We start from the raw sequence: 18,868 nt of genomic DNA, 5'->3' as shown, positions 1-18,868 counted from the left end.
GGAAGATGTGTTCAGCAGTCATCACGTATCCTCCTACCAACTCCCACCATGTCTGCAGGTGCACGCCGCGCGTCAACATTGTATGCTCTGGTTTCTGCCCTTACTGGGCATGTCGACAATATCACCTGCCTTGCATTTGCTCCTCAAGGTGATCTTCTGGCCAGCGGTGGAGATGATGGTAACATTATCTTATGGGATGTGTCTCTGGGAAAGATATTGCATCGGATCACCACCAGTCGTCCAATTACCAGCCTTGCTTGGGATCCATCAGAATGGAGAAGAAGACTCTTTGTGGGTGGCGCTGATGGTTTATTGGCTATCATGGAGAACTTCAAGGTAGAGTATCCATTGAGCGTACACATTTAATTTCACCAATAGTCTCCCATAGGAACAAGAACCCGTTGACTCCATTTTGACTGGTGTAAAAGCTCCTGTTTACGCCATTACTATTGATCCATACACTGGCCACGTGGCCATTGCCCTTGGGTCTGAGGTACACGTTGCTAAAGAATTAGAGAACTGTAGGGTAATGGTCGCTGGCAGTGGAAAATGGCGACTCTGATTTTTCGTTCCTACAGGAAAGTACGCTACATTTAAGATCCTGCCAATGCCTCTGGAACTACCTTCCTCTCAGAAGCCCAGTAAAACTTTGGATAATCGTGTGCGTGCCCATGCGTTAACATTCAAGAACTGTGGGAGGGAGTTGGTGGCCACCTACCTAAATCACGGTGTTGTGTGAGCTCCATGACATAACCACGTGTTCCAACTTGAATATTAACCAAACCTTTAGATGCTGGCATGTCGAGAATGATAGTAGTGTCCAGAGGTGGCATATCAGTCCGATTCACGGTCATCAATTGATGTAAGTGAGATATGTCAGCGTTAAATTTTACAGGCACTAATTGATTGATAGCGGTCATGCGGCGCTCTCTCCTGACGAGTCTTCGGTGTTGCTGTCTAACCTCAGTGATGGCCTGGATTTATATACAGTGGGACAGAACCACCCCCAACAGAGCTATAAGTTTTCACACTCTGGAAAAGCCAATGTGCCTGTGCAGGTCGCTTTCATAGAACATGGTCAGGCTGTGCTAAGTGGCTCCCCGGATGGAAATGTGCATGTTTGGGATTTAGCATCAGCGGAAAGTCGCCAGGTCCTTGAGCATGATTGTGCAATGTGTTGTTTATCTTTTTATCTGCCTCTACTGAGATTCTATTGGTATGCAGATTGTGTAGTGCAAGCTGTGGCAGTGGGTATCGTTTTGGCTCCCACATTTTGTTCTTTCAATATTTTCAGGCCTTTGACTGCTTTGATTACTCTATCATTGCGACAGCTACTGCTTACGTGCCTGATTCAAGCTCTATCAACATTAAGTTGTGGAGGTCAAAACGATGTGAGTGTTGCCTCATGTTTTACTTTTACATTCACATCTTATACCATGCTAGCAATCTACTGGATGCATTATGGCCACTATGTCGCCTTCAATCTGAAGGTGCAGTCACTGCTCCTATGCTTCTATCTTCCACCTCGTGCTTACTACATTGCATTGACATGTAGCACCTGGCTATTCGACACTTGTGTGTGACACCGAATGATTTTCGCACATTTTATGAGCTTTTGAAAATGTTGTGTGGGGTTGTTGCTCTGTATTTCCTTTTTTTGCTAGCTAACCGATCGATCATTGATGCGGTGAGGTTGATTCCGTACTTTTTTTAAATTCAGCCTTACAAATGCACCTTCTAGGGAAGCTCAGGCATTATTCTGGTAAGTCCTTGGGGTTTCTCAATTACAGCGGTTTAACACACGTCTCCAGGGTCTATCAGTCGCCGACACCATCTACCACAGCGTCTTGGCATGGTGGGTTGACTTACCATCTGCCCGTGAATTAATACTTCGGCTTGTGGAGACTTTGTATACCTGGTTGAAGAACGTAGATGAATTACGATCTCCAGACGTCTTAGAAGCCTATGGGACTAGGACGCTTTCATCCACCATCACTACAGTACTATCATCCCCCCAGGAAATGTTGCCTGCCTATGAAGTACCTAATTTTGTCGCCAATGTGCCCGGGTTGTAGTTTAATTGAGGAGCTTCCACTAGTCAGAGGTTGGCATTCATTAAGATAGCCCGGGCGGATACAGAATTCAGCAATAACAGTCAATGAGGAAATGATCAGAAACGGAAATCGGGGACTTGGACCACTACCAATATACTTGCAGGTGGTGAAATGAATTTTCAAGTTATACAACATTAACAGGAGACCCCTTCGGTTTGCTCTTCGACAACAAATTGAGGCTTCATCGATTACTAAATCTACACATATTACAGTGACCTATCTCCATATAATACGAGGGAACAGACGTGCATAATATCCCGTATGATACGGGCCAGCAGACCATGGGCCCATGATAAAAATATCCTCGACTATGACGGATGGGCCAGGAGGCAAATTATTCCCGATGGAGACGGGTGGGCCCATGCAGGGAATATATAGAGTAGATGAGTGGGCCGATGTACATGAATATTAGGTAGACGGGTGGGCCGAGGTAGTTGGATATTATGCAGATGGGTGTATTAAGGTAGATGTGTATGAGATAGATGGGTAGGTACTTGTTATCACATTCACGGGTGGCCCTATGTCGGAAATTCTTTTACGGCATTCTGATGGATTACAATGGCCTAACGACACGGCCCAATTATAATAGATTATGATCAAACAGTCAACATATTAATAAGCATTATCATGTTATTTTAATGCAGATTTTAATGCTATTACAATCGAGTCACAACGTCATCTCCATGCCATAACAATTGTATTTCGATGACATTCTGACCAGTCTCATAAGAAGGATGTGATGAGCATTTCAGATTTTATTATCATTTTAATGGCGTCACAACTAAGTCATATTTTCATCTCAACGTCGTGACAATTTCATTTTCATTCCAACAACATTCTGACTGAATTGTGACAATCTCGTTATTAAGGATTCAATGAGCATTACTATCATGCTAAATATGAATTCTGCAAAAAATTATAATGACATTTCCACTATGGCAGAACAACTGTACATGGTGTAAGAAACACGAGGTAAGGAAAGTGGACATTGGCCCCAGGACCAACTCAAAATGCTGTATGACTCTATCCAGGCGAGAGGTCGTCTTGCTTGCCATGTATTTCGCAAAATGTTCATGGCTTGTGCTCAACGATTGACTGCATTTGGCGTTCGGTCAGAAAGAGCCAACAAAAAAGAAAAAGCCAGTGACTCACATCAAGCGATACACGTCATGATAGAGTGGACAAGGGAGTTTGGACCAAACGTTGAAGGATATTGCACGAGGCCGCGACAGATGGGTTTTGTCTTCGGCTGGTCAGACACGGGTAAGGCAGGCGTAGAGAGCGAGACAGTGACATTGCAGTCATTGGACGACGAAAGTGAGACAGTCGCAGATATGGGTAGTGGAAAGGGTGCTCGTGTATAATCAGACAAGGGTGCGAATGAATGAAAAAAAGACTCACCTCACTGTCAAACACGCAAATGAAGCCAAATGTTAATGCATTTCACTGACCGTCCCTCCACACCTTGTTGATTCTGAGTTGCCCTGGCATCAGCTCATTCTGAAGAGAAGTGAAGAAATAGTAAGTCAGAGGTGCGTGTTGAAAGCGAGGTTGGGAGAATGAACTCAAGTAGAGATGGTGGTTACAGTGAGAGAGTATCATAATGACACATGAGTCATCCCGTCGCCATGTAAATGTATGATCATGTGATCGGTTTGTCATCATGATAGACCTAAAATTAGTAAAATAAGAGATTGAGGTAGAGGTGACTCAGAAAACGAGCGTGTAAGAGGCTAGGATTGAAAATTCTAATGATGATGATGGCCATGATGTACCTGATAATGAGCAGTGCAATCCGCCATACGCCGGGGTGCACATTGTGAAAGTGACTGAAGGAGGTAGGAAGTATCATGAAGGTGTGGCTGATGGCGGGTCCGGCAGAGTATGGAGGAAAAGCAGGCCCTGGTGGTGAAGGATAACGATGGCCATATGAAGGTGTGGGCGCCAAAGCAGCTGGAGGAGACGGAAAGGGATTTGTGGTAGGAGGAGGGGTTGTCTTTGAGGGGGAAGGGAGAGTGTAAGTTGGGTAAGGTCCTTGACCTACGAAATCCTTCTTGACCATGTCCTCAAACTCCCTCAGCGTTACCAGATCCAGGTACTGACACATCTCGCGCTCTGTCGCTGGAGCAAAACGAGGGCAGCGAAGGTTAGCAATGGTGATATGAAGGCGTGGCTGATGGCGGGCCCGGCAGAGTATGGAGGCTTTGGTGGTGAAGGATAATGATGGCCATATGAAGGCGTGGGCGCCAAATCAGCTGGAGGAGATGGAAAGGGATCTGTGGTAGGAGGAGGGGTTGTCTTTGAGGGGGAAGGGAGAGTGTAAGTCGGGTAAGGACTGACCTACGAAATCCTTCTTGACCATGTCCTCGAACTCCCTCAGCATTCCCACTCCAGATACTGACACATCTCGCGCTCCATCTGGTTAATTTCGCGCAGCTGGAACATGCCCTGCGTCACAATACTCCAGGATTTTGATGCGAGCATGAAAGCGGACACGAAAAGATGGTGACTGGAAGAACCCCGAGCAGTGGGAAAACACGCCTTGAGTCGCTGGAGCAATACGAGGGCAGCGAAGGTTAGCAATGGTCATAATACGAAGGTGTGGCTGATGGTGGATCTGGCAGAGTATGAAGGGAATGTCTTGAGCTCCTGCAGCACACTCGGGATCAGCGCGAACGCAGGGAGAGAGACAGCAATACCTGGCTTCAAAGGATGACCTGCATGCTTGTGTCTTCATCGTCTGAGTCCTAGTAAATGCGCATTGTGAGTAAAAGAAGAAAATAAGTCAGTATCACTCATTAAGATCAGTATCCTCGTCGTCATCATCTGCATCTGCCATTTCTTCGTCCTCGCTGTCCGTCATTCGGTGCTGCTTCTGAATCTGTCAGAGACCTCAAGAATAGTGTCTCGAGAGCCACAGTCAGAAAAAAAGGGTGTAAATCTGCGTGATAACGACCAAATAGAATGATGATTGCTTGCGACCTATATCGATTGAACTTGAGCGCTGACTGGTACATGGGAGTTGGTATGGTAATAGGTAGGAGGCTAGTCTGAAAGCTCAAGATGCGTCAATAAAGTGACGAGAACTATTTAGTAGAGACGGTATGACGAGAGGAACGGCGAACATCTTGCCCAGTTAAATCAACCTTCTGACTTTTTCCCCGACGTCCCTTGGACTTCGTAGTGACAGCCACGGAGTTTTCAATAGCTGGCTCCAGATGGGGTGCGGCTATCACTGTAGCAGCTAAGGCAGACTCCAAACTTGTAGCACTTGATCCAGGATTGAGTACCACACCCTGAGTTGAGATTGATGGCGCGACATAAGAAGGCAGGGGGGGTTCGTGTTGCAGGGGAGAAGCTACTGCAACAGTATTTGAGCCTGATGATGCGGTGGTTGAAGAACTTGGTTCAACGACGGTAGGATGGTGCGCATGAAGGCTGTCAGAGCCAACGGGGTCTTCATCCGAACTGCTATCTGAATCGTCTAATGCTGCCATGACACGATCAACCATGTCTTCAGGCTGGCCTGAGGTATCGTCCTCCTCTGTCTGAGCAACATTGTCAAAGACATAACCGTTGATTTGTCCCACAATGGCTTTGATGCGTTCATGGGTCCACTTGACGATGAAGAATCTTTTCACGGCGCGGAAGATGGTGTGGTAAGGGATCGAAGAAATGGCTCCAATACCATCCCCGGAGAATTCTTGATCTGGGGATAGCATGAAGATTATCTACCGAATATGATATCAGTCAGATAGTGCCTTTGAATCATTGACATCGACACATACCGAAGTCACACCAAATGCTATCATACCAGGAGTGCAGCTGTTGAGTTTCCACATCTTCGCATAGGTAGGCGGGCCACCACGCCCCTTGGGGAACAATGACATCTTGCCGCACACTGAAACCTTGATAACCTTTCAAAGAAAGATGTGAGTGATTGTCCTATGGTTGAGTCAGTGTATTTTACCTTCGCGATCATCAACCAGGCTCTGAAAATCTTTTTCTCGTTAACAATGTTATCAGGGTACAGTACCGGTGCTTTGAAAACATCGAAGGTCTTCCCCTTCCCCACCTCCCATCCAATCATATCCGTAATTTGCTGGACGGAAGCACGGTCATATCTGGCAACAAAGTACTCGGGTGACATGTTGAAGATGCTACCTGAAACAGTACGTAGACCATTGAAGAATGATGATCGTGCCTGTTGCATGCCGCTTGCAAACTGTTCCGCAAATCGTCAACTCGTTTACAACTACGTAAAATTTTAAGTTACGTACCAAGTTAAAGAATGAATTTGTTCGCATCTGAGGATGCAACTCATGATCGATTGAGGCATAGAGCTCAGTGACAAGGGCAGCCTTCTCTATTGATTTCTTAGCATAACGTTGCGGACTTGTTATATCGACCAGAGGATCAGGGCAGTCTGTCTGAAAAATGACCTTTTCGGGCAGGAACATCTCCGTCGTCAATGCATACTTCTTGGCCAAACCTAAGATTAGCTTGTCGATGATGGTCTCAGACGTGATGATGGATGCTGTAGTCGATGGCGCAGATGAAGGTGGCACAGACGAACGCGAGGATGCGGTAGATGAAGGTGGCACGGATGAATGTAAGGACGCAGTAGATGAGACCGGCAATGCAGCAGCAGATGACATCTGATTTGGTGAGCGCCTGCGACGTTTCAACTGCTGTGCTGCTAGTGTACCATTGGTTGCATTCAGCGCTGCATTACGCTCTTCCAACTTTCCTTTCTCAAGTTGAAGTTGCTTAATGTACTAGATAAAATGAGTCAGGGAATGGATGCGAGTCGACGAAAGAAAAAAGAGCCTACCGCTTGAAGGTGCTTTGTAGACGCATCGGCGCTTGGTGGTGCCACAGGCCGTGGGGCATCATCATCTGAATCATGCCCTGAATCCGACAATGACAATAGATTAGAGTCGGAATCTTCGAGGTTTGAATCAGAGTCCAGCGGAGAGTCCGACATGAGCTATATGCAAAGAGAGAATGCGTGATGTGTGAGCGGCCCAGATGCTGAGTGAACAAATGGATCGCGAGGTCTTTATATACATTTTGCGGGCAACCCTAAACGGTTTAGAATCAATCTGTGGTATTACTAGTGAGTGAGATAATGACAGACATGAGTTGATTCAACAATAACATACATAATACGATTTGACGCAATCGCTTCGGTACACAAGTCGTTATTAGTGAAATGGATCATGGAAGCTGTGACCTTGAGAAGAAATGCTGGATGAAAGATGCGTGTCCAAACACGAGGTGACACTGTGTTACGACACACTTGTGTCAGTAATGTCAATGATGCAGCTTGATGACCTACTTAATGCATATTATACCTAATGATATTGTGTGTTGCAAGCCGAGGCCACCGCCAAAGTGTCAGGCGAGTTAAGCTTGCAGATACTTGAGCCGAAGAAACATGTCTGCATCAACCGTGTCGATGACGAAGTAATCGCCTTGTCTCCCAGGATCACTGGCAAGCGCAGCCCCTCGGATAATCGACCTTACAGAGATGAATTCGGGAGATGACCGAGGTTTGGCTCGTACACGCCATAGTCCCAGCTCAGTGTCATGCTTGCTACGGACACCGATTCCGACATCATATGGATGTATGAGCGCCAGTGAGAGATTGGTTTGGCCAATCGAGCAACCGAACATGAAGATAAGGTGAGCAAAAAATGGTTGATTGTTGGTTTGAACCATAACACAATCATATCGCGGAGATCCAAAGAACTCGGGGTTGCATCGAAGGAGGTCTCTGCACTGGCACCAGTTGACCATAGACTCGTAGTTGACTTGCAGATATTTGTATCCGGTAATCTAAATATTATGTTGCACAGCACAATTTTAACAAGTGGTTAGCAGGTTGAGTTGTTGGCGTACCTTGTTGTCAGCCTGCAAATGAATGTGCTTGCCATCTGGTAAAGGAATGTCGTTACTGGGGAAGAATGTGTTCAGGAAGCCATTGAGTTTGACTCGAAAACCAACAAAGGCCCTGTCGTCTGCGTGTGACTGCTCGAGACTTGCAAATGAGATGTCACCTTGCGCCGAGCCTAACTTTACGTGAGTGCAGGGAGCTGGGGCCACAGAAATCACAGGATTTTCTGCGTCTGCGTCTTCTGTTGTTGGGAGGTTGGCTTTCCGATTGTACTCGTCCAACTCGTCGAGTTCAGAGCGCATTGATGTTGAGGTTAGTAACCAATGATCATAGCGAAGAATCTGAACTCGTTAAGTTAGTTCATGTTAATCCAGTCTTGTTGACACACGAACCTGTGTAGCGACGTCCTTGAAATTCGTTCGATTGTGGTAGATGTCCCTCACGGGGCCGTGCATCTTCTCATTCGGTTTTGTGTTGTAGTTTCGCGTCGCGCCTTTCACCAAGATATCGTCGAATAGATGCGAACTTGCGTGTTTCTTGGGGAAATTCCAGTCCTTGCCTGTTACAGGCTGTGATTTGAGAATATACTCCTAATAACAGATCATAGGTGAATGATCGGGAAGTATTGCGAAGCATAACTTACCTCCATCAGCGCTGAAAAATCCCGCAGAGCTTGTCTTCCTGCAGATATTGTACCTTCAGTGTGAACCTCAAATCCAGCGTAAATGTCGAGATCGATATAGTGGCGTATGCATCGCAGAAGGAGATAGCCGAGCTTACTCTGTGAACGGCGGAGGATCCTTTGCGCCGCAAAGATAGCCATCTGAGGCTCGTTAGCACAGGATGCAGCTTCAGTTGCAGCTTACCTTCAATATGTCCTCGTGATGCAAGCTGTCATTGAAATCAACTCCAACTACCTTCGAGAAGTGCGTCAGGTTAGACCACCGCGGAAAAGCATCATAGCTGAGGTAGTACTATTAAGTTTGAGGCAGCTCATGTCGGATAACAATATGAACGTACTTTGCATCCATCTCCGCAACAGCTTCTCGCCCTAATTCAAGTATCCAGAACTGCAGCTCCTTCCACAGATGGTGCCTCCAAAGCCCTCCATGATGCACATGCATGCGATCAAAGGAGAGCGCTCGGTGAATGTCAGTGAGCAGCATTCTCCAGAAGACATTCTGAAGATCATGTCTGTCAGCGTAATATAAACAAAAGACCTTGCAAAACATACTTCAACGTCACGCAGCGAGTAAGTTTTAAGTAAGTTTTCCCTCTCCTTCTTAGATTTCTTCGCGCGGGCCAACCGAAGGGTCTCCTCAGACTCAGCGCTTGTCCGTAATTGAAGTTCGTGAGATAAGACGGATTGCTTGTCTCGAGGAACCAAGCAGATCGGGCAGGGAAATTTACCTTTCAGTCCACGAATCAATGCCATAACACATCTATCACACAGCGTCAGCAATATCACAGCGAACTTGAGCATTGTAAGACTCACTGTTCTTCATAGTCGGCACTCAGAATCAAAATCAAGGGCCACAGCAGGCGCCGGATGGCGTCACCACACTCGAACCAATATCCTGTCCTCGAGATCTGTATGACGGATTCTAAAAGTTTTAAAAAGGACTCGTGCCAAACGGCATTCTTGAAGTTCACGAAGCTGCTTTTTCCTGCATGCTCCGGATCCTCTGACACCTGCTCTGACATCAGCATGTGTATGAAGTTAAACTAAATACTAACAATAGGCAGCCAACCTACAATTCGGCCACCACCAAGACCAGTACCATTCCGGATTTCGACAGGCAGGTTTGCGATCCGACAAACAATCGGATAGGCTTTCTGGGTACCGAAAGAGGATAATTTTGCCTTGTCTGCATACAATATAAAAGCGAGAGGCTTTGCCTCAGGTGGAAGTCATGACTACACAAGGTGCAGTTGCATGTCATTGGACATGCAAAGTGATCAAGACTTACCTGTGCATCCCAGAATGCGTCGGCAGTCCAAGGTTCATCAATAAAGCATACAAAACGCGTACCATTGAATTTATATAGGCGCTGTGCATCAAATACGAAGTGCGGCGCAAGACGTCGATCTCGCAACATATCAAGAGCCCATTCCCAAAGAGGACGATAGTGCATATCAAACTCGTGCACCTTGTTTTTATACGGAACCGAAACTACATCAACTTGAAACTTGATAAATTACATATGTTTAGTTAAGTGCGTCTAATTGAACTTGTATTTGCCTACCGGAGTGAAGCGTTGGGAAGCGGTTGACCACAACTCCCGGACTTCATCATGGTTTCGTAGTGTAAAGGTTTCGTCGCTACGTGCGGAACGATGAACGAGACTAAGCAGACGATTGGTTTGATCTGCGTTGAGTGCAGCTTCAAGGGCGATTTCCGCGACCTCAAAATCGAGCCGTGTTCGGAATGGTTCCCATGGTGCGTGATTCCAAGGTACTGAAGCTTCTGTGGGACGTGTGCGAGAGAAATCGGCAAAATGATGAATGGTGGACGGAATCTGGCTGTGAGGATGATAATCAACCTTGATATCATCCAGCTGCGGTAATGGTTCCTGATCTGCAGGATTTGCATCGTCGTAGTGGCTCTGAAGGCCAGGCGACGCCATATTGAAATCCGATATCAGTGATTGACGACTTCGAGGCGTTGATCCCTGCATGTCTGACACATAAAACGATTGATCAGTTTTTGGGAATCCACTAGACTAATATGCAAACGTACCAATATTATCTTCTGAATCTGCAGCTTCGTTCTCGTGGTTGTGACGCTGCGTCGACCAAATGTTGATAGGATCAACTGACAATAGTGTTATTCGAGTGATCAGTGTGAAAGCAGATTATTAGGTGACTTACCTGTAGATGACGCCGCACGTCGTTTGGATTGAGTGTGAGCCTTATGTTCTGTGCAGTTGTGAGGTGAGTTATGGGACAAAACAAAAACGGTGTGCATAATACGTACATTTTTTCGCCGCTTCTTCGATAATCGCTTTGACCTCGTCATCTTCTTCTTTCTCCCGTGCCAGCTTCCTACATTTCTTTTCATGTGGGACCAGTCCACGAGCTCGTACTAGTATTCCGCATGTGTTACACTTCACGTCGTCTGATGTCCGTTGAGGAGGCATAGAAATAGAAATTGATGGCACGAAGAACGAGATGAGAACTTGCGGGGAATTTGAATTTGTGAGCAGCGACAAAGAGGAAATTGACAACAGAGTTTATCCTACCTAGTATGAGTGATGAGCGATTTAGACGTTAGAAATACTGCGCATGCGTACCTTTGTTGCAGATGGCAGTGAGCAGTAGAGTATAATTGAAACTCAGGTCGAGCTGAGACTTGATAGCAGTCTCGACGACATCGTAATGAGATCGTAATCAAATCGTTATCAAATCATAATGAAATTATAATCGAATCATAATGCTGATAAATATAGCATTACGATACGGGAGCATTATGATGCCTGCTGGAAATTTCCGACATACAAGAAGCCAAGTTCCGACCACCCAAATTTGGGTCAACCGTACCGACTTCCGAGTTCCGGGACCCGGGAGTCGACAAATGAATATCTGATGACCAGCACACTTCCAATCAGGTAGTATTTCATTGAGCAATGGATAATAATACATCTTTGACAGCCAAAATTATCTCAGGCTCCCTTATCTGATCCTCTCTATCTCCACCCCCTTTAACACCAAAGTCCGGACATTCAGCATTCAGTGTCTGATTTCCCAAGATTAACATCCAGCATGAACAGTTCTTCCCCTTCCACTCCTGATAGTATAAACATCTGGCGCACTTGGGCCCTGACTGTGACTTATGAAGCAGGGGAATATACCGAACAGAAATTCAAGGCAGAGAAGACTGGAGGAGGCCCAGTCATACCTTCCCTCAACCTAGACACTGATCTGGTGATGGCGTGCAATCGCTTGGCTGATGTACTCATAAAGGCATATAAAAATCCCAGTGGGTCTTCCTGCAGATTCGGAAAATTCGTTTTATCATTCAAATTCCTGCATGACAGTTCAGATGCAGATGGATATTGCAAGATATAGCAAATTGATCTCCCCGAAGGACACCGGGCATAATGAACAGAGAGAGGCTAGGTTGCTTGAGAGGTGTCCTCCTGGCCATGAAGGCAAAAGGTTGGTCGACGAACCTGCCACAATTCTCGATGCATCCAGTGCCATCATCGCATGGTACCTCCCAGACGCCCTGACCGACACCACCCAGGTGTGTAATATACATTGTTACTCAATGGATATTGAATATCAAATGGAACCTACAGAAGGAAATCAGGGAGGCCACTGATTTGCTCGCTCCAAGCCTCGAAAAAAGTGTAAGGGCTGATGGCAATTGGCGAACTAATCAAAAGTGGTTCAACCGGGGCTCGGAAGATGTTGGGGCAACTCCCGGATGCATCAATTTATCTCCGGCATGGTTTCAACAGGGACACGAGGTAGGATCTGATGAGATGGTGATTCCGGCAGTCATACTCACCAATCCCAAAGAATGTGTCAGATCCGGAGGTATCTGCATCATTGAAGGGACCTTCCTGCGAGAATATCCTCAAAGCCATTTCAAGGCCAGCAGCCATTGCGTCCGCGGCACTCAGAGTCATGCATCCTGAGCAGTACTGGGCAGGGTTGCGAACCTTGTCAAACCTCGGACATATAGCAGTAAGCAAGGATCTGCCACAGATGCCGGAGGCCCTGCAGTACTGGGCATCGGTGTTTAACACCCTCTCCATCATTTCCAATCGGGAAACCCCCAATCATCGAGACCATTTGTCCATTGCTGAATGCTTCGACATTCTCACCACCGTGGGGAACTATTCTAATGCTCGGATGACAATGCCAAGCCTTCAGCTGGAGTTCAAGTACAATTCCGGCTGTATGATTGCATTTTCCGGAAGGATTGTGAGACATGGAGTTTATGATGTGGAAGGGGATCAGATTGCTTGGGCATGGTATATGAGGGATTCTGTTCACATTTACGCTGGTGTTCCATCATGTGGATGGGCTAGTGTGGATGGTCCATACAGTGTGTGAAAGATCAAACAAAGAGCATGCATTGTGACCTATATACATTCCAACAAATGAATACCATGTACCAATAGTTATCTGGACCTCAATACTCAATTTTGAGCATTTGCGAAGTGATATATGGGACTGAATAATTTGGATGCGAGCCTCGGTATTCGATAATTGGAACTCGGGACTTGACATATGGGAGTCCCGAGTGCCAGGGTACTGAGTCCCGAGACCCGGACCTCAGCACTTGATATTTGAGACTGGGGGAAGATGTATAAATATGCTCGAATTAACATTTGTTATTGCCATACACATTTGACAAAACCCTGAACCCCGACATTGTGAACTCGGGACTCGACACTGTTCTGAATACCGAGTCCCGGAAGCCCAGGTCCCGAGTCCCAAATTTCGGAGTTCGGGGTTCGGCCACCCAGAGCTCGGCAACTGTGTTGGGTGTCAGGGTATCCGGAGCATTGGAGATCGCATGTGTCAGTATTCTGCGTTTCATGGTTCATCTTTCGTGATTATGGAATCGGGCGTCAGGGACTCGGTATTCAGAACACTGTCGAGTCCCAGGTCACGAGCTCTGAGTCCCGAGTCCCGAAACCCAGGTCCCAAGTCCCAAATTTCAGAGTTCGGGGTTCGGCCACCCAGAGCTTGGCAACTGTGTTGGGTGTCAGGGTATGCGGAGCATTGGAGATAGCATGTGTCAGTATTTTGCGTTTCATGGTTCATGTTTGGCTGACACATGCGATCTCCAATGTTCAGGATACCCTGACACCCAACACAGTTGCCGAGCTCCGGGTCACCGAACCCCGAACTCCGAAATTCGGGACTCGGGACCTGGGTTTCAGGACTCGGGACTCGGAGCTCGTGACCTGGGACTCGACAGTGTTCTGAATACCGAGTCCCTGATGCCCGATTCCATAATCACAAAAGATGAACCATGAAACGCAGAATACTGACACATGCGATCTCCAATGCTCCGGATACCCTGACACCCAACACAGTTGCCAAGCTCCGGGTCACCGAACCCCGAACTCCGAAATTCGGGACTCGGGACTCGGGTTTCAGGACTCGGGACCCGGAGCTCGGCAACTGTGTTGGGTGTCAGGGTATGCGGAGCATTGGAGATCGCATGTGTCAGTATTCTGCGTTTCATGGTTCATCTTTTGTGATTATGGAATCGGGCATCAGGGACTCGGTATTCAGAACACTGTCGAGTCCCAGGTCACGAGCTCCGAGTCCCGAGTCCTGAAACCCAGGTCCCGAGTCCCGAATTTCGGAGTTCGGGGTTCGGTGACCCGGAGCTCGGCAACTGTGTTGGGTGTCAGGGTATCCTGAACATTGGAGATCGCATGTGTCAGCCAAACATGAACCATGAAACGCAAAATACTGACACATGCTATCTCCAATGCTCCGCATACCCTGACACCCAACACAGTTGCCGAGCTCCGGGTGGCCGAACCCTGAACTCCGAAATTTGGGACTCAGGACCTGGGCTTCCGGGACTCGGATGCAAGATTTTTGAATGCATAGAATATTTTACATCTTGTATACAATGAACACTGAATGGGACTACACTCCTTTGCCTTTCCTCAATTTCTCTAACATGTCAGTGTACATCTTCACCTCTGCCATCTTGGCTTTGATGCCCTCATCTTGCTCCTCCATCAATGCTTCCATGCGTTCTTTAATCCACCTCAGTCCCATAAGTGGTGGAGTCAAAGTGTTTCTCAACTTCTCTGGAAGAACCAAAGCATCATCCTCAACATTAAGCTAGAACAGATAAGTCATCAATCAAGGCAATTCAGCTAACATCTTACCGCCCAATACTGGTAGTGAGAGACACAGGAAGCCATTATTTCATCCCACTGCCATGGTTGATCCGGGATTGTGGTGTTTCCCATCCACCATGGACATGTATATGCAAACACAATCCGGGACGGATGTCCTGCAATTGCGTCATCATCAAATGAAAGGAGGTGGAATGAAAAGATGTCGTCCGGAACCGTGTTCCAGGTTAGCATGGGATACAACTTAAGGATATAAGCGACAGGGACCGGAAGAACCGATACGATATTCTGTGAAGCTGAGTACTGCAGGAGTGGTGTGACAAAAGTCTGCTCAAATTCTTAGCATTGACCAACAAAGTCATCAGGGCAGTGGTAACATACATTCATCTCCCATTGCAGCCCGGCTTTAAAATACTTTATCCGGTCAGAAGAGACCATTGTTGGCAGCTTCCGTCTGATATTGAGAGATGCATGCATGGACCCGCGATCCAGCCATTGCCAATGTGCAGGAAATAGTTTCAAGGCTCAGCTTCAGGGGTCGGTAATGGCTTCCGGCATTCAGAGTGCCAGAAGTGGATGCAGGAGTTGCAGGCATGGCTAATACAGGACTATGGTGCTGGCAATGCAAGTGAAAGATGGTGAAGATGTGAAGATAAGAATCACTGATGGATGGATACGAAATTCAAACTCCGACATGGGCTGACCCGGACAATTCCCGGGCCTCAATTATGTATGTGGAAAAAGGGACTTCATGAGAAAACAATGTTCATTCATCTCCAGCCTCTATCAACACGTTCTGTAGGTCTTGAAAAGCTGCTGCGCATCCTGTGCAAGCAATGAATACATTCGTGATTGCCTTCCGGCATAGCATCCGTGACCCGGAAGGCGTTTCTCCAATGATTCCTGCATGTGGTCGCCCCATTGGGTTGCTTTCCACAAAAAGAACTTACATGCCCAATCCATCTCCAATTTGACCAATATCATTTCTTCCCTCCATCGATCTCATATTGCCTTTGCCCGCAGCCAATGGACTCGGTAAACTTGGCATGGGTCCAGTCAGGTAACCGTGGGATATGACATGCAAGCAGGAACTCACATTCCTCATTCCACGATTGATCAGGACCCCCGAGGTCGACTTCAACAGACCAAAACCAAGCCAAAGATTCATTTCGTTGACCTCGGGCATTTGGGTCGCCCACTGCAGTGCTGATTTTGAGTTGCTCGCGAAGTAGGGGTTTGTATTTCTGAAGCTGGTCTTGCCCCAGCTCAAGTTTCATCATTTGCTTCCTGGTCTTTGTATATATGCTGGCATGGAGGGAGACTGCCTGCTGCACCAATGTCACCTGGGACCAAGCTCGAGTTTTCAGGGCCTGGGATTTGGCCTGCCTAACGGTTGTTCGGAACAGGATGGCCTTGTTGCAAAGGTAAATGTGGAGATTGTGAAGGGCATCATTGGCCTGCCCTTCCCGAAGAGACATCTCCAGGGGAATCAGATCCTCTGCCATGCATTGTCTGCATCTATCAACCCCCAGGTTTGATGGCAACAGGATTACAGTGAGCTCGGGAGAGTTTGTCCATGTATGAGATGTCTCTGTGAAATCCGCCGGGTCACTCTGGCTAACCATTCTGTCTTCAAATGTGAGGGTGCTGCTTCATCGAGTCTGTCGAATGCCTTTCCACTTTCCGAGATGCCATTCCTTGCCAGCTTGTATTTCCGGCATAGAGTCCTTTTCATGTGAATCATCTTGCAGAAATTGGAGTCATTCATCTGATAATCAAGGCATTCCTTTCGGTGCGGAGATGACATTCCCCGAGCAGCAGGGGAGATCAGATTGAGCCGTGCCCATAGCGTCTCCATGATTTCTCCATCGATCCGACCAATGCCTTCAATAAAGTTAGAAGCATATCGGATATAGCAGCTGTCCTGATGGCCATGAATGTGCCACAACCCAATTCCGGAAATGATGGTTAGTTGCGGTGCCATGTCTAGAAATCGACTTCGATCCACCCGAACCCGAAAGTGTTTGTTGTATTGACAATTAATATCATAGAAGGTGACAGCCCTGGTGATGCCTTCCATGTTGTGCCGGGAAGCCTCGCAAAGGGCGTAGTCCATGTTCATTTGTCTGCAAGTGACCCATGGTTAACTCGTGAATGCGGAATGGTGGATGTGGCTTGCCTTTCGCCTTTCTGAAAATCCACCATGGAGTGAGGGACAAAGCAACCGTGTCTGGCACAGGCAACTCCCCCAATACCGGTGGACTCCAGCTTGTGCCGAGCAGCATTAGCTTGATTTACTGCCCGGTGGTTGTTGCAGCTTGATTTTTCCACCGTGTCAGCAGCCTCTGCCAGATGCATTTTATACCTGTCCTTTCCTACCATGAATCCAAGCCCATCGGATAGCCAAACTTCATCGAATGGCTTAATGGGATGCAGATGTTCGGCTTTGAAATTTCCGTCCATCACAAATGACCGGGTGTATTTCCAGCTTGGATCGCTAGTATTATTATGGAGGCCACATTGGTTGAGAATAGGACTCACTCATCAAGTGATTCATCCTCTGACAACAGCACATTAATCCCTGGCTGAGGACACGCCGGGCAAAATAATGCGAGTTCTCCTGTGCTCGGGTTATCAGAACGATGGCCAAAGCCATGCCATTTCATTGTCTTCAACTGCCTCCACTGTCGAGCAACCCTCATGAGCTCTCTGTATCGGTCCTTGCAATGTGCTTTGTCAATATGATGTCCAGTAGATGAAGAGGGTAAGGCATTACCAGAACAAGGTGTGGAAACATGCTGGAGGTCATTCGCCGGAGCTTGCTGTAATAGTTCATCGCCGAGGTGCCGCATTCAAGGCTGTCCAGTAGAAAATCATTGAGCACTCTGAAGGTGAACACAGTCTTTGGCCTGTTGAAAGATGCAGGGAAAAATCTGTGTCGAAACATTTGAATGTCCGGACTCATGGCATTCGGACATTCACAACATCGAATCTCCAGGCGATGAACTCCGGACTTGTCTACAATGACCATGGTGTTTTCCTTTGGCTGGAACTCGGGTCCGGACACAAATGGCAGATCTTCAGGCTCGAGCAGGTCTTCAGGTTCATCTTCTTCAAACAAATTCCACCGATCAGTGACCTCCGGACATTGTTTGCCATCATGGCCAAGGTGTATAATGAGTCCCACATGAGCGAGACAACTCCGCTCGAAGAATCGCCCATTCCATTGACTGATCCAGTGGAAAGGATTGCTACGATGTTGACTCCTGCAACAGCCCGTGCAATAGAGTGGCTCGCCAAGACAATCTTGACATTTGTACACCCCATCCTGTTCACAGATGATGCATCTCCTGTCTTCTGGTGGAGCTTCTCGATCAAGGAGGTGATGTAGATATGATTCCTGCCTTGGCAGCCATTGCCTGAGGTAGTCATTTTGACTCTGTATTTTTGAATGCTTAGCCATAGTTTGAATGACACTCCAACATTGTACATGAACTTGCCATGGTTTTTGGGAGTTGCAAAGGCTCAAAGGAGCCTTGGTCCTGCTCATAAGTATTGTCAGGAAAGTCTTCCCAAGGAGGTGGTGCCTCAACAGGCTGAATTGTTGGTGATTCTGGGGGAGAGTTAGGCATGGACCTGTAGGCATGTCGCCTCGTGCTTGCAAGTGGGACCTTGACCCAAGTCTTCCTACCTTTGCTGCCCCTTGCTTCCACCCTGTGAGATTTTTGCACTGGGGTGCATCTACCTATCTTCATCTTGTTTACTAATGTTGCAAGCAAGGCATCAGCTCAGGTGTAATGAATTGTTATTGCAATATGATGCTGTGCAGTCCTGTTGGCTTATTACAAATTCATTTCCATTAATGGCTTCATGGTCCAATATGGGCCTGATTAACCTATCATTAGGCTTTGCTTCAAGTTCAACTTCGCACAATTCATTAATACTTCCTACCTTGCAAATCCTCAGCCCTTTCTGCATGCTGATTCACTATGGCAAGAACAGGTCATTCCACC

General features: G+C 47.1%; 8 protein-coding genes across 8 annotated transcripts; 3 read left to right on the top strand and 5 right to left on the bottom strand.

Moving 5' to 3' along the window:
- Nucleotides 1–48: 48 nt before the first annotated feature.
- On the top strand, nucleotides 49–2,075 carry HD556DRAFT_1308447 (WD40-repeat-containing domain protein; the record flags this gene model as incomplete). The annotated part of the gene is made up of 12 exons (XM_041300134.1): nucleotides 49–336; nucleotides 389–542; nucleotides 579–661; nucleotides 689–735; nucleotides 791–862; nucleotides 914–1,167; nucleotides 1,225–1,247; nucleotides 1,295–1,391; nucleotides 1,444–1,575; nucleotides 1,665–1,687; nucleotides 1,742–1,762; nucleotides 1,812–2,075. 12 exons carry the CDS (start codon nucleotides 49–51, stop codon nucleotides 2,073–2,075), a joined length of 1,458 nt encoding a protein of 485 aa, XP_041160309.1.
- Nucleotides 2,076–3,124: 1,049 nt separating this feature from the next.
- HD556DRAFT_1308446 (uncharacterized protein) lies at nucleotides 3,125–3,478 on the top strand (the record flags this gene model as incomplete). The annotated part of the gene is made up of 1 exon (XM_041300133.1): nucleotides 3,125–3,478. One exon carries the CDS (start codon nucleotides 3,125–3,127, stop codon nucleotides 3,476–3,478), a length of 354 nt encoding a protein of 117 aa, XP_041160308.1.
- A 314-nt stretch (nucleotides 3,479–3,792) lies between these two features.
- Nucleotides 3,793–4,977, bottom strand: HD556DRAFT_1443370 (uncharacterized protein; the record flags this gene model as incomplete). Its single annotated transcript, XM_041306596.1, has 5 exons — nucleotides 3,793–4,167; nucleotides 4,218–4,449; nucleotides 4,504–4,664; nucleotides 4,710–4,845; nucleotides 4,910–4,977. The coding sequence occupies 5 exons, from the start codon at nucleotides 4,975–4,977 to the stop codon at nucleotides 3,793–3,795; spliced, it is 972 nt and encodes a 323-aa protein (XP_041160307.1).
- Nucleotides 4,978–5,200: 223 nt separating this feature from the next.
- Nucleotides 5,201–7,101, bottom strand: HD556DRAFT_1308445 (uncharacterized protein; the record flags this gene model as incomplete). Its single annotated transcript, XM_041300132.1, has 5 exons — nucleotides 5,201–5,845; nucleotides 5,903–6,031; nucleotides 6,085–6,339; nucleotides 6,395–6,892; nucleotides 6,949–7,101. 5 exons carry the CDS (start codon nucleotides 7,099–7,101, stop codon nucleotides 5,201–5,203), a joined length of 1,680 nt encoding a protein of 559 aa, XP_041160306.1.
- Nucleotides 7,102–7,523: 422 nt separating this feature from the next.
- HD556DRAFT_1237539 (uncharacterized protein) lies at nucleotides 7,524–10,640 on the bottom strand (the record flags this gene model as incomplete). Its single annotated transcript, XM_041297907.1, has 11 exons — nucleotides 7,524–7,955; nucleotides 8,019–8,354; nucleotides 8,406–8,603; nucleotides 8,657–8,836; nucleotides 8,880–8,976; nucleotides 9,034–9,194; nucleotides 9,248–9,455; nucleotides 9,509–9,705; nucleotides 9,751–9,912; nucleotides 9,984–10,202; nucleotides 10,260–10,640. 11 exons carry the CDS (start codon nucleotides 10,638–10,640, stop codon nucleotides 7,524–7,526), a joined length of 2,571 nt encoding a protein of 856 aa, XP_041160305.1.
- A 1,424-nt stretch (nucleotides 10,641–12,064) lies between these two features.
- Nucleotides 12,065–12,774, top strand: HD556DRAFT_1220047 (uncharacterized protein; the record flags this gene model as incomplete). Its single annotated transcript, XM_041296777.1, has 3 exons — nucleotides 12,065–12,259; nucleotides 12,315–12,485; nucleotides 12,538–12,774. Coding segments are annotated over 3 exons (603 nt in total), but the record flags the coding sequence as incomplete, so codon positions are not given.
- Nucleotides 12,775–14,634: 1,860 nt separating this feature from the next.
- Nucleotides 14,635–15,368, bottom strand: HD556DRAFT_1476791 (uncharacterized protein; the record flags this gene model as incomplete). Its single annotated transcript, XM_041308541.1, has 3 exons — nucleotides 15,237–15,368; nucleotides 14,886–15,182; nucleotides 14,635–14,838 (listed from the first exon to the last, which is right to left on the bottom strand). Exons 1-3 carry the CDS (start codon nucleotides 15,330–15,332, stop codon nucleotides 14,638–14,640), a joined length of 594 nt encoding a protein of 197 aa, XP_041160303.1. The 5' UTR covers nucleotides 15,333–15,368.
- Nucleotides 15,369–16,404: 1,036 nt separating this feature from the next.
- HD556DRAFT_1237281 (uncharacterized protein) lies at nucleotides 16,405–18,318 on the bottom strand (the record flags this gene model as incomplete). Its single annotated transcript, XM_041297888.1, is given in 4 exon segments — nucleotides 16,405–16,981; nucleotides 16,993–17,343; nucleotides 17,397–17,575; nucleotides 17,632–18,318. 4 exon segments carry the CDS (start codon nucleotides 18,316–18,318, stop codon nucleotides 16,405–16,407), a joined length of 1,794 nt encoding a protein of 597 aa, XP_041160302.1.
- Nucleotides 18,319–18,868: the final 550 nt, after the last annotated feature.

The sequence above is a fragment of the Suillus plorans genome (assembly GCF_016647745.1).
Source record: "Suillus plorans strain S12 chromosome Unknown HD556scaffold_28, whole genome shotgun sequence".
Taxonomy (NCBI): domain Eukaryota; kingdom Fungi; phylum Basidiomycota; class Agaricomycetes; order Boletales; family Suillaceae; genus Suillus; species Suillus plorans.
This window is presented reverse-complemented; position numbering and strand designations above follow the sequence as displayed.